At 36.4% G+C, this 17643-nt stretch overlaps 1 protein-coding gene across 5 annotated transcripts in view; it reads left to right on the top strand.

Annotated features, from left to right (window-relative positions):
* The window catches only part of NIPBL (NIPBL cohesin loading factor), a 198172-nt gene extending 182259 nt beyond the window's left edge, over positions 1–15913 (top strand). For 4 of the 5 annotated variants that reach the window (XM_039464756.2, XM_074386607.1, XM_074386606.1 and 1 more), the window contains 7 exons: positions 1121–1228; positions 2023–2223; positions 7261–7407; positions 8947–9221; positions 11217–11391; positions 13853–14041; positions 14592–15913. In XM_039464756.2, the coding sequence (XP_039320690.1) occupies positions 1121–1228; positions 2023–2223; positions 7261–7407; positions 8947–9221; positions 11217–11391; positions 13853–14041; positions 14592–14957 (1461 nt within the window). In that variant the 3' untranslated portion in view covers positions 14958–15913. Of the gene's footprint in view, positions 1–1120; positions 1229–2022; positions 2224–7260; positions 7408–8946; positions 9222–11216; positions 11392–13852; positions 14083–14591 lie in introns of all 5 variants that reach the window. The other variant, XM_039464792.2, reaches the window with a different exon arrangement.
* Positions 15914–17643: the final 1730 nt, after the last annotated feature.

Raw genomic sequence — 17643 nt, 5'->3', positions numbered from 1 at the left:
TTATGTTTCTTTACCACTGAACACTTAGGCATATATTTCCTAAGAGCAAAGACATTCTCTTACAAAACCATAATATAATTATTAAATTTAGGAAGTTTAACATTGATATAATATTATCTAATATACAGTTCATTTTCAGATTCTGCTAGTTAACCTAAAGCATTCTCTTTAGCCTTTTTTCTTTTTTTGAGACAGGATCTCGCTCTGTTGCCCAGGCTGAAGTGCATTAACACAGTCTCAGCTCATTGTAGCCTCTGCCTCCTGGCCTAAAGCAATCTTCCCACCTCAGCCTCCCAAGTAGCTGAGACTACAGGTGTGTGCCGCCACACCTGCCTAATTTTTGTGATTTTTTTAGAGATGAGATTTCACCATGTTGGCCAGGCTGGTCTCAAACTCCTGAGTTCGAGTGATCCGCCTTGCCTCAGTGTCCCCAAGTGCTGGAATTACAGGCATAAGCCACCACACCCACCCCATAGCCTTTTTTCTTTCCTGATTCAAGCTTTAACATGATTATCTCTTTCATTTAGAGCCATGTCTATATTTTAAAGTTACGTTATGTTTGTTGTTGTTTTTCTGGCCTTCTCGTTGCTTTTTGATTCAGACTCACTTAACATAGTAGTGCTGTTTTGACTTTAGAAGTACAGTGAATATGTCTGTTATCAGCTGTCTGATCCTGTAAGCCACATCTGAAATCAACTTTAAAAAGCAATTATATTTTCCTAGCTTTGATATGGAAAACAAATAACTATTTGTCCTATATTATCTTCACAAGGCAAATTCAGTCAAGCTTTAAAAACTATTGCATTGTATATTTGTAGTCTATGTCATCATCTTAAATATTCTTAGTGTGAGAATATTTTAAAGCACCTTAAATTTACAATGAAATTGTTTAAATTTTACCACATTAGTTTTTTTGCTGGTGCTCCAGTGCTTTCTGGATTTAAGCTAAATCTCAAGAAAGATTGATCATTTGAAAAAGAAACTAAAACACAGCCTTTATAGGAAAGCCTATAAGGTTAACATCATATATCTCAGATACGTAAAAAGTTTTGACATGTTTAAATACAGAGAGAGTTTTTACTACTGTGATATCTCACAAATTTTTTATTTTTATTTCCAGTGTGTGCCATATTTAATTGCTATGGGCACAGACCCAGAACCTGCTATGCGGAACAAGGCTGATCAGCAACTTGTGGAAATAGACAAAAAATATGCTGGATTCATTCATGTACGTATTTTAACATTTTACAACCTAAATTTAAGCATTTTTCCTGAGTTAAGTGTTTCTTTGATAAATGTCATGCCCACATTCATAATTGGGATAAAATGTCTTACTTAGTACTTACCTTCTAAACATGCAACTAAGTTAGTCTCCCAAGGTGTTTATTCTAGTTTAAAAGTAATGGGGCCGGGCGCGGTGGCTCAAGCCTGTAATCCCAGCACTTTGGGAGGCCGAGGCGGGTGGATCACAAGGTCGAGAGATCGAGACCATCCTGGTCAACATGGTGAAACCCCGTTTCTACTAAAGATACAAAAAATTAGCTGGGCATGGTGGCACGTGCCTGTAATCCCAGCTACTCGGGAGGCTGAGGCAGGAGAATTGCTTGAACCCAGGAGGCGGAGGTTGCGGTGAGCCGAGATCGCGCCATTGCACTCCAGCCTGGGTAACAAGAGCAAAACTCCGTCTCAAAAAAAAAAAAAAAAAAAAAAAAGTAAGATTGATCTAGAGGTGAGTTTAGCAAGCACACTAGACTAGAAATCAGGAAACCAGATTTTACATCCTACTATATGAACTTGGCTGCAATGACTCTTCTAGGCCTCATTTTTTTTTCCTTCTTCTTCTTTGAGGGATTGTAAGAGAAAATCTCTAGTGTTCCCTCTAGCACATCATTCTGTGATTCGTATTATTTTAATTAAAAAAAACAAATAATGAAGCTAGCCTCAGAACGTAATGCTCTAAGTATATCTTTAATTTGTGTCTTTTAATTTCCCTGACAAAAATGAGACTTTTATTGATTTCAGATGAAAGCAGTGGCTGGTATGAAGATGTCTTACCAGGTACAACAGGCAATCAACACATGCCTGAAAGATCCTGTAAGGGGTTTCAGACAAGACGAGTCCTCTAGCGCTTTATGTTCACACCTTTACTCCATGATCCGTGGAAACCGCCAACACAGACGAGCCTTTCTTATTTCTTTACTCAACCTCTTTGATGACACAGCAGTAAGCACAAACACTTATTATTTTAAGAAAATAAATGTTCTAGAAATTTTATGGCTAGTCACCATTTTTTAACTATTACCATTTTATTAGTATATGATAGTAACTTCATTAAATGTTTTCTTAATCGTCTTCTTTTCAAAGTGCACAGTCAAAATTAAAGGGGAAATTTTATGTGAGAATAAGTGTAACGAGGAATAATGTATAATTGTGCCTCCATACTGAATATCCTGTAAACTTTGATAACAGTTCCTGTAAGCTTATCTTTCAATAAGCTACATCACTAAACTAATAACTTTGGGAATCAATTACCTAAATAAGTAAGACTCAAATATTGTTAGAGAATAACTGCTCTAGGTTTTTGGCTGTTGAAATCCCTAGTTGTTCAACTTGACTTCTCTTAATGAAGAGCCTACTTTTGTGTATAGTATTCCTCCTTATCCTTAAAGATGCATTTCATGACCCCCAATGGATGCATGAAACCATGGATAGTGCTAAATCTTATATATACAGTCATGTATCACTTAATGACAGGGATACATTTGCAGAAAAGCATAATTAGGCAATTTCATTGCTGTGTGAACATCTTACTTACACAAACCTAGATGTTGTAGCCTACCTAGGCTATATTGTTCCTAGGCTACAAACCTGTACAGCAGGTTACTATACTGAATACTATAGATAACTGTAACACAATGGTAAGTATTTGTGTATCTAAACATATCTAAACATAAAAAAGATACAGTAAAAATATGATAGGATAATCTTTATGGGACCATCGTCATATATATGGTTTGTCATTGATTGAAACATGGTTATATAGCACATGACTGTACTGTTTTTTCCTATACATACAAACCTATGTTAAAGTTTTAATTTATATATTAGTTACAGTAAGATAATAAAATAGAACAATTATAATAGTATACTGTAATATAGTTATATTAATAGCATCTTTTTTCTGTTAGTCACAGTAAGAAATTAACAACAATAATAGACCAATTATAACAGTATACTGTAATAAAAGTTACATGAATGAGATCTTGCTTTTCTCTGTCTCTCAAAATACCTTGTTGTATTTTACTCATCTATTTTTGGACTTTGGTGGACCAAGGGTAACTGAAACCATGGAAAGCAAAACAGCAATAAGGGGGGATTACCATAATTACCATTTTGACGCTTCTGGCTGTTGCACTAGTTGCATTGGCCAGGACCCTAGGCCAAGAAAACTGAATATTCTGTTTTTTTAAGTTTACCTTTTAATTTATTTATTTTATACAGTATTTATTGTATATCTGCCATGTACCAGCCATTGTGCTAAGAAGTTTAACGAGCATAAAATAGTAAAGACAATTGTGGTTTCTGCCCACACAGAGCTCATATGAGTCTATGTGTATAGCAGTTTTTAAAACAACAAAAGAGGGTGGGTGCAGTGGCTCATGCCTATAACCCCAGCACTTTGGGAAGCCAAGGCGACCAGATTACAACATCAGGAGTTTGAGACCACCCTGACCAACATGGTGAAACCCCGTCTCTACTAAAAATACAAAAAATTAGCCAGGTGTGGTGGCACACACCTGTAATCCCAGCTACTCAGGAGGTTGAGGCAGGAGAATTGTTTGAACCCAGGAGGCAGAGGTTGCAGTGAGCTGAGATCATGCCCCTACACTCCAGCCTGGGTGACAGAGCGAGACTCTGTGTCAAAATAATAATAATAATAACAAAAGAAATATTTTAATTACTTGTTAGCCTGACAGCAAATTTTTGCCATAAAGCAAAATTATAATTACAGTAGTGTAGATATCTTACTAGACTTCTTCAGGTACTACATGAAATTTATCATCAACATTATCATCATATCATTATCAGTATTGTTTGCATTGTGTATAGGACACTATACTAAAAGTGCCAAATGATATGACATAGTGCTTTTGCCTCCAATTGTGGGGATTGGACACAAAATTAATAGTGTTTGTGGCTAGTATATCCTAAGTGTCCTGATGGTTTGTATTGATGATTTTGCTCCAGTCCTTGCCTCTCTCCAAAAGAGCTTCATTTCTATGTGGTTTCACATCTGCTCTATGTCATTGACTAGATGTTCTGCCATCTCAGCCTTTGAAATGCTAAACTGGAAACCCAGCTCTCACAACACAATGCTTTCTTCTGACTACCTGCAACAAAGAATGTCAGACAAGGAAAAAAAAATCCCTGAATGCCTAGAGGGATAGAATGAGAGGGATTGACTATATAAAGCAGGGAAGGGGCCAGCCTCAGTGGCTCATGTTTGTAGTCCCAGCACTTTGGGAGGCTGAAGCGGGCAGATCACGAGGTCAGGAGTTTGAGACCAACCTGGCCAAGAGTTGAAACCTCGTCTCCACTAAAAATGCAAAAAAATGAGCTGGGCATGGTGGCGGGCACCTGTAATCACAGCTTCTCGGGAAGCTGAGGTAGGAGAATTGCTTAAACACAGGAGGCAGAGGTTGCGGTGAACCGAGATCATGCCACTGCACTCCAGCCTGGACAACAGAGCTAGAGTCCATCTCAATAAATAAATAAATAGTATAATATAATAAAGCAGGAAAGGAAAATGTTTCAGTCAGGGCCAAAAATTTAATTTAAAATGCAAAGATAAGCATGTGTGGGAAATAATGAATAGATTATTTGGGGCAGAAAGGTCATAATGAGGAGTAGTATATAGAGGATCCTGTAGATAGCAATAAAACATTGGAAGTGTTTGAATAAAATAATGAGGACAGCTGCCAAAGAGCAGTTTAGGAAGATGAATTTTTTTTAGCATTGTTTTCACACTGGAGGTAATAAGGGATTAATCTATTATGGTAACAGTAGGGGAGAAACAGAATGGATAGTAGAGGCTGGGCATGGTGGCTCACACCTGTAATCTCAGCACTTTGGAAGGCTGAGACAAGTAGATCACCTGAGGCCAGGAGTTCGAGAACAGCCTGGCCAACATGGCAAAACCCCATCTCTACTAAAAACACAAAAAATCAGCCAGATGTGGTGCCATGCACCTCAGGAGGCTGAGGCATGAGAATCATCTCAACCTGGGCAGCAGAGATTGGCAGTGAGCTGAGATCGCACCACTGCACTCCAGCCTGGGCTACAGAGCGAACTCCCTCTCAGTTTAAAGAATAGTAATAATGGATAGTAAAGGAGAAATTTAAGGAAAGAATTAAATGAGACTGTGTGAAAATAGTAGTCAGTGGACAACTGGAATATTTTTGTTTTGAGCAGCTGAATGAATAATAGGATTGTTGCCAAAGTCAGATTGCAAAGGAGTTGGTTTGAGGAGTGCATAAAAGGGGAGTAGGCAAAGAGCTAGGAAGAGAAAACTAAAGAAGAAGATTTCAGGAAGGAAAGTGTGGATAATAGTGTCAAATGCTACTGAGAAGTCAAGGAGAGTTAAGAAGAGAAAAATAGAATAGAATGGTGAACTTCATGGGCAAAAGCAGTCTAGCAGTGAGGGACAAAAGCAGACTGTAATTGAAGAGTGAGGGTCAGGTGAGATGACTCATGCTTTTAATCCCAGCACTCAAGGCCAGATGATCACTTGAGCCCAGGAGTTCCATACCAGCCTGGGCAACATAGTGAGACCCTGTCTCTACAACAATTAAAAAATAAAAACTTCAGGCTGGTGGCATGCATCTATACTCCTAGCTACCTAGCTACTCGAGAAACTGAAGCAAAGGGATTGCTTGGGCCCAGGAGTTCAAGGTGGCAGTGAGTGATATCATGCCACTGCACTCCAACCTGGGCAACATGGAGACACCTTGTCTCCTTTAAAATATATATATATATTGGGAAAGACATGGGAGGAGCAGTCTAAACTATTCTTTGAAGAATTTTGATTTTGAAAGGAAAGAGCAATACAGGGCTTTTATGGACGTTGAAGAATTTCAGAGTTTTGAAAATATCTATATAAATTATAGTGTTAAAACTAATAGATGTAGGGGTTTATGTCCACATTTTTTCATCTGTAACATGTTGATGTTGATACATATTGTAAAAATAGAGTGAGAGTGATACTCATGCATAGCAAGGTTATTACATCTGTATTGTGGGATCTTGCTGCTGCTGCTGCTGTTGGGTTTTATGTCATTTTCACAGCAGGGGACAGTACATGGTAGGAGGGAGTGTTTTTTAGTTGTCAGCTTTTTTTTTCCTTGAGCTATATAAATATTTAAAATAAATTTGAATATTAACATGCCTTTCTGTTTATATTCTGTATGATCATGAAATGCTTGAAGTCTGTTACTTCTTTTTAAAACAAACAACTAATAATAACCATAATTTTTCTCTTAAATTTCACCTACCTCAGAGTTTTTATAGTGAGAAACTGGTAGCACTGTCAAAACAACTCTGACATTCTGAGTTACATATACTCAGGATACTGACAAATGTTTATGAGTACATGGATTTTGGTTTATTCTTTTAACCTATGTATTAGCACTATAATTACTAGTTCTTTTGAGGACACAATAGTAACTGTGTGTAACTGATCTCCAAATGGGTTAAACTCATAGTAGCACAGTGATATAATTAGAACTTTCATGTATACTTTCTGATAATGGTATGGTTTTATCATAAAGATTTCATATATTCTAAGAAAACTTCAAGGAATTTCACATGGATGTAATAAAAAATTTCACCTCCTCTCTTGAGATAGTATAGTGTAAGTCATTATAAAATTTAAAATGGGCATAAGCTTATTTTATAAAATCCATTTGTTTCCCCTTCTCACTTTTTTTATACCACTTTTCCTCTCCCTTTTCCCCCTCTGTCCCTCCTTTTTCTCTCCCTCCTCTCTCTCTCTCTCTCTCTCTCTCTCTCTCTCTCTCTCTGTGTGTGTGTGTGTGTGTGTGTGTGTGTCCATCCCTACTCTCTCCTTGTGTGTGTGTGTCTGCCTGTCTCTGTCCAACATTAACTGAGGTGAAAGTGCCCTGTATTTTTTCTAAAAAAGCTTTTTTGGCTGTGTTTCTAGATCATCTGCTAAACATGTGTGCTTTTTCTTAAAATTTACAGAAAACAGAAGTGACTATGCTCTTGTATATAGCAGACAATCTAGCCTGTTTTCCATACCAGACACAGGAAGAGCCATTGTTTATAATGCATCATATAGACATTACACTCTCAGTTTCTGGTAGTAACCTACTGCAGTCATTCAAGGAGGTAAGTTACACACATTACTATTCTTAATGCATCTGTCAAAGTGCAGGCATGCTGTTTTCACTGTTTTGTTTCTTACTACTCTTTTCACAAGTATATAAAATCTTTATAAGTGAACTTAATGAAATGTGGGCAGTACTTAAATTAACTTGAATTGGGAGAGGAGGAACCTTGCCACTTCTATTTAGAAAGATCTAAAATACATATATGGATTGCTCCATCGATAAGCCGTTCCATTTATTTCTCTCACTTTTCAAGGACTGACCTTTAGTGTTTTGCATCCATTCATATATTCATTTAAACCCCACTTTAAAACATTATTCTGTAAATCTTGAATGGTGTAATCACAGCATTACACATGAAAACATACAGCTTATTTACACTTAGAAAATTTATGACTTTTTTATTCCTTAACTACAGCACCGTAATAGAGTTGGCATATTGTGCCCAAAATCTTTACTAAATTTTTTGTTGAACCTTCTGTCATGAATTTAGGAGAAATGGAATTTAATTATAGAAGTACCTTCTCTACACTAGGTACCTAGTAATCACTCAATAAATTCTTTACAAATTGAATAGAATATTCTCATGTACCTAATGATTCAAATAGATGTCATTTTATACAGTTGTATTGCTCAAATCTCAGCCTTGTCAGGCTAGTAAATCAGACATGATTTTAGTTGCTTCCAAAGGGCTAGAATTACAGAGGTGTCTAAACCCTTACTATTTGAAATATAGATCACACACCAGCAGCAGTGGTTTCGCCTAAGAGCTGTTAAAGCTGCAGAACTTCAGACCCCACCCAGATTCTGCTGAAACAGAATCTACATCTTTAACAAAATCCACAAATGTTAATATGCACATTTAAGTTTGAGAAGTTAATTATTTCCCAGGAGCTTCAGCCCTCAGCTTCTCTTATTTTACCTACTTACTGGTATGGCTGTCTGTAAATGTTTCTTCCAGTTTTGAATAAATGTTATTATAATGTGCCCCCCCATACACACACACACCTCGCAACCTGCTTAAATTCAGTCGACTTTGCTTCTAAGAGCTAGCGTTTTCATAAAGTACAAAGAAACAGGATTTAAGGCTTCAGAGAAAGTTATTTACTATCTTGCTGAAATGTTCTTGAAAAGGAGAGTTTGGTAGAAGCTGGGGATGTTCAAGATTACTTTATTCTCCTCAGTTCAAATATAATTACTGCTTTTTCTCTATAATGTCTTACCTATGCACCAAATTGATACTTTTATAACTGTCTTTTATTACTATGCTTAGAAGAAAATTGTTTCCCTTTGAATGATATTTCAGAAGGATTTTTTTTGGAAGGAGTGGTTGTGGGGGCGTGTAGATAATACATGTAATTTTATTTAGTTTTAGAAGCTAATTATCCCCTAAGAATTACATCCCCATTTGTTGATATAAAGTCAAGAGCTTTATAAAATATTAGTTTAAGGAAGCTTTTTCAAGCTATTTAATGGAGTATACTTATATTTATTAGTGGTATTTTGGCTTTTTTGTTTATCAAACAATTTTTTCTTTCAGTCTATGGTAAAGGACAAAAGGAAAGAGAGAAAATCATCACCTAGTAAGGAAAATGAGTCAAGCGAGAGTGAAGAAGAAGTTTCCAGGCCTCGGAAGTCACGGAAACGTGTAGATTCAGATTCAGATTCAGATTCAGAAGACGATATAAATTCAGTGATGAAATGTTTGCCAGAAAATTCAGCTCCTTTAATTGAATTTGCAAATGTGTCCCAGGGTATTTTATTGCTTCTAATGTTAAAACAACATTTGAAGAATCTTTGTGGATTTTCTGATAGGTAAGGTTACATAAGCAGTGAGAGAAAAAACTTTACTCTCTCCAAATGATAAATATGGGCCGGGCACGGTGGCTCAAGCCTGTAATCCCAGCAGTTTGGGAGGTGGAGGTGGACAGATCACTTGAGGTCAGGAGTTCGAGGCCAGCCTGGCCAACATGGTGAAACCCCATCTCTACTAAAAATACGAAAATTAGGATGGGCGCGGTGGCTAAAGCCTGTAATCCCAGCACTTTGGGAGGCCGAGGCGGGTGGATCACGAGGTCAAGAGATCGAGACCATCCTGGTCAACATGGTGAAACCCCGCCTCTACTAAAAATACAAAAAATTAGCTGGGCATGGTGGCACGTGCCTCTAATCCCAGCTACTCAGGAGGCTGAGGCAGGAGAATTATGAACCCAGGAGGCGGAGGTTGCGGTGAGCCGAGATCGCGCCATTGCACTCCAGCCTGGGTAACAAGAGCGAAACTCCGTCTCAAAAAAAAAAAAAAAAAAATATGAAAATTAGCCAGGCGTAGTGGTGCACACCTGTGATCCCAGCCACTCAGGTGGCTGAGGCAGGAGAATCGTTTGAAACCTGGGAAGTGGAGATTGCAGTGAGCTGAGATTATGCCACTGTGTACTCCACCCTGGGCAACAGAGCAAGACTCTGTCTAAAAATAATAATAATAATAAATATGAAACTCAGTTTTGTTTGCATGCTTACTTTAATGTTAGAAATGTTCCTTTTTTAAAAAGGAGTTTGCTCTCTTGCTGTATAGTATTCTGTTGTGTAACATGCCATAATTTATTCTTTCATTAAAGGGAAAAAACCATAGTCCTTTCTTTGGGGATAATGCATTACAAATTTAAAGGACTTATTTTGTTGATTTCCTTAAAAAGAATCAGGCTAATCTTAAAATAGATTACAAGTTTAAGTTTTTAAAGAACTCTGTAGTAACAGATGTAAACCAACTAAACTAAGCTCTAACAGAACTCAATCTTTCAAGTACTCTATAACATAAAAGAGAGAAAAAGTACAGCTATTATAAACACCCTGTAGTTTTACTCACCATTAATCATTAAAGTTATCTCTTTTCTCCCTATACCCATGGAATTTTGGTCATTTTTTACATTCATTGAAATCCAAGATTAGGAATCACAAAGTGAAATGTTACAGGCCATCTGGTCAATGGCAAACTGGAAAGAGTGTGTTTCATGGAAAGAGGTCATTTAAGCAGATCTGTCTCAAGTTTCTATAAGCTTGTTGCCAAAGGAGAGGGTGGGCATGATGTGGCCAGAGCTCCCACTTTTTCAGGAGACACTACAAATTCAGATTTTTAAGAGCAATATCTCTGTATTTGATTAAGACAGTATCTCACTCAGATGCCCAGGCTACAGTGCAGTGATGCAATCGTAAACTCCTGGGCTCAAGTAATCCTCCCATCTCAGCCACCTGAGTAGCTGGGAGTACTTATGCATGCCACCACACCCAGCTAATTTTTTAAATTTTTTACTTGTAGAAATAATGGCTAGCTGTGTTGCCCAGGATAGTCTTAAACTCCTGGCCTCAAGTGATCCTGCCACCCTGGCCTCCCAAAACTCTGAGATTATAGGCAAGGGCCACTGCTCCTGGACTTATAAGCAATATCTTAATGTTAAATGTTGGCAACATAAAAAATAATTTAAAACCTTGTAAGATTTTGAGGTAATGCTAAGGAGTTGGAAAGATTTTTGAGTAGAGCTGTTAATAACCTGAAACAGGTTTATAAACAATCATTCTGGCCACTATATAGAGAATGGATAGGTGGGATGGGGGTGGGGGCAACTAGTAGAAAGAAGTAAACCAGTTAGGTGGTATTAAGTAATTGTATTGAAACTATCCTAGGATCACAATAGTATTAAAAATAGACATGAGAAATTAATTTCGATAATATGATGCTTCCTACCTATAATTGGATTTCCTCAAATGTGTTGCTTCTGTAGTTTTAAAGTTTTTGGTTTTGTTTTCCCAAAACAGTAAAATTCAGAAGTACTCTCCATCTGAATCTGCAAAAGTATATGATAAAGCGATAAACCGAAAAACAGGAGTTCATTTTCATCCAAAACAAACACTGGACTTCCTGCGGAGTGACATGGCTAATTCCAAAATCACTGAAGAGGTGAAGAGGAGTATAGTAAAACAGTATCTAGATGTGAGTAGTAAAACCAAAAGCTTTTACTTCTCAGAAGGACTTTTTTGAAAAGTAAATTTGGGGGGCCAGTGGGGAGATAACTATCTCTTTTACGTTGAATGTAAGCTTCATGAAATATAGAGATATTTTTTCTCTATATGGTTTTAATGAGTTACTTTGTCTTTCCCGTTGAACCCATGGCACCCTAATTATTTTTTCTTAGGAAACAGTAACCCATGAATAATTTTATTTTAGTGAAAACGAAAGGTTATAGGAAAACCTGTGTGTGTGTTCTCTAGTTGTCCCCTGGTATCCATGGGAAATTGGTTCCAGGCCCCCTCAGGGATACCCAAATCCTCCAATATTCAAGGGCCTAATGAAAAATGGCATAGTATGCCAGGCGTGGTGACTCATGCCTGTCATCCCAGCACTTTGGGAGGCCATGGCAGGTGGATCACTTCAGCTCAGGAGTTTGAGACCAGCCTGGGCAACATGGCAAATCCCCATATCTACAAAAACAAAAATTAGCAGGAGGCAGTGGCATGCACCTGTAGTCCCAGCTACTCAGGAGGCTGAGGTAGGAGAAGCGCTTCAGCCTGGGAGGCGGAGGTTACCGTGACCCGTGATAGCACCACTACAGCCTACACTGGGTGACGGGAGTGAAACCCTGTCTCAGAAAAATTAAGGCATAGTATTTCCATGTAACCTATGTACATCCTTCCGTATACTTTAAATCGTATCTAGCTTAGTTATAATACCTAATACAATGTAAATGCTATGTACATACTTGTTCGACTGCATTGTTTTTAAAGTTGTATTATTTTTTATTGTAATGTTATTTTTTATACTGGCATTTTCCAGATATTTTTTGATCCACCATGGGTTGAATCCACAGATGTGGAATCGGGATACAGAGGGCTGTGTTTTTAATTCAGAGAAATACATGGCTTATATTTCATAAGAGGTAAAACTGCAAGCAGTCATCCTCTTACCCTGTTTGGCCATTCTGTTCCTTTTCTGCCAACCAATATTATTAATTTTTCATTTATTCTTATATGAGTAATGCCAATATATATTTGTATATATTCTCACTTAACAAGTATGTCAGTGTATGTATATAAAATGTTCTTTTAAACTAGGGACAGAGAATAGAATAGAGGTTACCAATGAATGGGGAATTGTTGTTTAATGAGCACAGAGTTGCGGTTTGCAGTGATTAAAAAAAAAAAAACAGCTCTGGAAATGGATAGTGGTGATAGTTGTACAACATGCCAATAAATTATACATTTAAAATGGTTAAACTGGTAGGCTGGGCATCGTGGCTTACACCTGTAATCTTAGCACTTTGGGAGGCCTAGGTAGGAGGATTGCCTGAGTCCAGGAGGTCCAGGCCAGCCTGAGCACAAGGACAAGACCTCATCTGTACAAAACATACAAAAATTAGCCAGACACAGTGGTGCACACCTGTAGTCCCAGCTACTAGGGGGGCTGAGGTGGGAGGACCACCTAAGCCTGGGAGGTGGAGGCTACAGTGAGCCTTGATTGTGCCACTGCACTTCAGCCTAGGTGACAGAGTGAGACCCTGTCTCAATTTAAAAAGGAAAAAAAAAAAGATTAAGGTGGCAAATTTTGTTATTTATATTTTAACACAATAAAAAAGTTTTTAAAAATATTTTTGAAACTGGAGGACTATCCTAAAAAATAAAAATAAAGTTTTATATTTTTAATCCACTTAGTCTAGGTGTGGTGGCTCAGGCCTATAATCTCAGCACTTTGGGAGACTGAGGTGGGCAGATCACTTGACGCCAGAGGTTTGAGACCAGTTTGGCCAAATTGGCAAAACTCCATTTCTATTTTTCTTTAAAAAAAAAAAAAAACTACTTTAAAGCAAGTAACTGAACATAAAAATAAGGGTTTTTGAACTAAGAATGTAATCTCCACAGTGGCTTTCGTATTATTCATTGACTTTGCAAACCTTACACTCTAAAATTTAAAAATATTTTAGTTAACATTTAAAATTTTTCAACATTCTTTGCTTCCTCTTGAATCCTCTTATCTTTAGCAGAGAGTAAAGAAGGCAGATAAGTAGAAAATGTCTATCAGTAATTATTACCTGGTTGCTTGATGACTTGGACCAAGGGTCTGCAAACTCTGGCTGTTTTTATATCTAACCCTTTGCCTGTTTTTGTAAATAAGACAATGTTTTTACTGAAAACATTCATGTCCATTCATTTATTTGTCTGTAGCTGCTTTTATACTACAGTGGCAGAGTTGGGTAGTTATGACAGACTATATGGCCTTCAAAATGAAAAATATTTACCATCTGGCTATTTCCAGAAAATGTTTACCAACCCCTGACTTAGATGATGGCTAACATCCGTTTCACCCACACCAAACTACTGCCATAGAAAACATTTAGGAATTTGACAATCTTGCTTGAAATATTTACTTAAAATTCTGAAATAATATCTGTTTTTTGTAGTTCAAACTTCTCATGGAACATCTGGACCCTGATGAAGAAGAGGAAGAAGGGGAGGTGTCAGCTAGCACAAATGCTCGGAACAAAGCAATTACCTCACTGCTTGGAGGAGGCAGCCCTAAAAATAATACAGCAGCAGAGACAGAAGATGATGAAAGTGATGGGGAGGATAGAGGAGGAGGCACTTCAGGGGTGAGGCGGAGGAGGAGTCAACGTATTTCGCAGCGTATTACGTAAAATGATTTTTATGTGCTTATATATGTCAGTCTATTAAATGTACACCAAGTAATGTAATACTTAAAAGAGAAAACATTTTGTAGATAGATATTCTCTACTTACCCATTTATACATCCTTTTGTAGAAAGTATAACATAAAAGACAATAAAAAAACAGAAATGAGATTTATCCAGCATAAAGGGTTATTAATTTTTTTTGAATTGTATTAATGTGTGTTATTTTTATTGTTGCTAAGTTTTATGTAGCTTTATGGTTTATATGTATATATAATTTTATATATCAATAAGAGTAAAGACACGGGTACAAATTAAGAGTTACATGGTTTTACAAGTATATGTTAACCCCTTGGCGCTGGCGGTCACGGTGCGTCTCATTGCCGGCAATGGAAGTGTGCCGGGAAATCCCAACTCCCGGCGTCAAGGGATTAAAAGCAATAAAAACAATAATTTCACTAAAATTCTTTTGTGTAACACTTGGTCTTTTTTCCCCCCTCCCAATGTTTTAGTCATTGAGAAGGTCAAAACGAAATTCAGACTCTACGGAGTTGGCAGCACAGATGAATGAAAGTGTTGACGTCATGGATGTCATCGCTATTTGCTGTCCAAAGTACAAAGATCGACCACAAATTGCAAGAGTAGTACAGAAAACCAGCAATGGCTTCAGTGTTCAGTGGATGGCAGGCTCCTACAGTGGCTCCTGGACTGAGGCTAAGCGCCGTGATGGCCGCAAACTGGTGCCTTGGGTAGACACTATTAAAGAGTCAGACATTATTTACAAAAAAATTGCTCTAACGAGTGCTAATAAGCTGACTAATAAAGTTGTTCAGACTTTACGATCCCTGTATGCCGCCAAGGATGGGACTTCCAGCTAATGAATTTGTACATGCAGCCAAATTTACAGGAATTTTTTTAAAAGGCAGAAAAACTTGAAATATCAACATTCTGGCAAAAAAAAAAAAAAAAAATCAGTTTTATGAAGAGTAAGTGGAACCTGGGATGCAGGAACAAAAGAAGGAAATGTTGGGCAAACATTTTTGTGGGAGCTCCCTTCGCTGTTGTGCAGCAGAAACAGATTCTCAGTTCATTTTTACTCCCACTGTATTATAGTTTAACAAAAATTGTTTATATCTTGGAAAAAAAAACTTTCTGTTTAAAAAAAATAAACAAGTGAATGTTGAAAATTAGTCTGTTAATGTTCTTAATAAAGTGTTCTTGGAGTTTAACCTAGCAGCGGATGGCTTTCTTTAGCTTAGCCCAGTTTCCAGGGAAGCATTGTTTTTTCCAGGCTGTAAAATGGCAGAATCTCCTGGATATATAATTTATTCTGTTGAAAAAAAAAAAAAAAAAAAAAAAAAAAAAAAGCATGCAGTATCTGTGACCTATCTGCAGAAGGAGTTTTTGTAAATGTAGATTTTGATGTATTAGGTCACCCTGAAAACAATACAAGAAAAGGGATCCCCAGGTAATCTGGTGGAGCGAATACTGCAATAAATTTTTTTACTTCTCTTTGTTACTTGTCTGTTTCCATTTGAATTTCTTATTGTAAAAATCTGTTAAAATCCATTTATATTATTTTGCAGTCTTTTATGTAAAATTTATTATATCACTGGTTTTCAAAGCAAAACATAAAATATTGTTTATACAGTTTGTATAGGCTGACTTCTGAATAATTGGTATCGATTATTTTCATTCCCATAAGAGGGTGTAAACAATTAACTCCAGGGTTTTATTGTATCCTGCAATATTTAGTATTAACTATATATGATTTAGCACTGTGCCAAACACATTTTCAAGAGTACATTTTGATATAAAAAGAAACTATAGTTTATTCCTTGTATGCTTCAATTTCTTTCTAGTGCTGTCATGATGCTGATATTTATTTTTTAAACCTCGGGTAAAGGTAACCTGCTATTTGGAAAACCAGCATTTCTCTTAGTTAAAATGACGTCATGTTACATTAGAAATAGAGTTGAGATGAGTATGACACTTCATAATTAACACTCACTACATTTTTCACAAATTATTTTTTAATGCTGAGAAGAGTAATTTTACTTGTTGAGATGTTTATTCATTTTCTATTCTGAAAGCTTTCTATTCATAAGTCTTTTAGGAACAGTTGTCATTTACACATGACTTACTGCAGATACCTTGACTAAATTGGGAGGGAAGTGTTTAATCATTTGATTTGTATAGTTGATACTCAGGAATCGTAATGCCTAAAATTTACCGTGGATGAGGTCTGTTTCAAGTTTAATTCTTTTTAGAAATGGTTTACTTATTTTTAAATCACTTTGAAAAGATTGACCTCCAGAATGCTATTTTATGAAATTGGCAAATAAATGAAGGTATTCAATTTTTGAGGAAGAATGACATTGCCACAAAATACCTTTTTGTGACACCTATTAAACCACTATGAAAATAACTTTTCAGGATCTATTTCCTATGTGGAATTATTTCAAATGCTTTCTTCATGGAAATGTTTTCTCTCTCTTTATTTTCTTCCCCTTACTTGCATGTCTCTCCTTTCCTTATAATGTGAACTCTGAAACAAAACTAAATTGGGTTTGTTCCTCCTGGAGTTTGTTTATGTCAGCAAAGGATTTGAGGTCGCTTCTGAAAATAATGTATCAAAAAGAGTAAAATACTAGCTAGGGAAAATATAAGAATAAAATCCTGCCCAGACAGAATACTAAGAATATAAATGTGAGTAAAAAGCAAGTTTTGAATGCTATGTACCTGACAACAATGCATGGTCATTTAATTCTCACAAAAACTTTAGTTATACATTTTATCCTCACTTTGTAGATGAGGATAACCGGCTTAGAAAGATTTGGTAATTTACTAACAAATGTCATAATAGCGATTTAAATCTGGAGTTGAAGTAATTATGTCTCACTGCTCTAAGCTAATTGAACATCAGATGTTAAGGGAGATAGATGATCCTTACTGAAGGAAACCAATTCCTAAAGGATCCTTTTAGTATGCATACTTGAGAATTCTGTTTAGAGTAAACTTTAGGAAGTAGGTACACAGTATTAAGTCTTCTGTTGCCTCAATTGATCATAGATGAAATTCTGTGTTTGCCATTCATTAGAAATTTAGGAATTTTAGAAATCAGTTTTGGAATTTTTTACATATTCTAAGTTCTATTAATTTTATCTATTAATATAAGCCAAATGTTGATACAAGCCTTAACTCTTAAATATACGAATCAAAATTTTCAAAAAGTTGAAGAATCCTCAAGATGAATTTTTTAGGTCTTAACACTTTTAGATCTTAAAGCTTTGGTAGTCAAATATACAAAATCGAACTTTTCAAGTATATTGGGGATTTATAAAGTTCTATTAAGTATTTTCAAAGTTCAGTCTTACTCTATAGTTTGATTAATTACTATAGATTAATCTTGTCATGTTACATTGACCTGAAGAAAAGACAGGTTATATTTGATACAAAAATGTTCAAGTATCTCTTCACTTTTTAAGTGCATTAATATAAAATTTTAGCCTTATTGAAATTGTTTAGTAACAAAGAATGGCTAGTTTTAAAAAGATATTCATA

Source organism: Saimiri boliviensis, chromosome 1 (genome assembly GCF_048565385.1).
Source record: "Saimiri boliviensis isolate mSaiBol1 chromosome 1, mSaiBol1.pri, whole genome shotgun sequence".
Classification (NCBI taxonomy): Eukaryota; Metazoa; Chordata; class Mammalia; order Primates; family Cebidae; genus Saimiri; species Saimiri boliviensis.
This window is presented reverse-complemented; position numbering and strand designations above follow the sequence as displayed.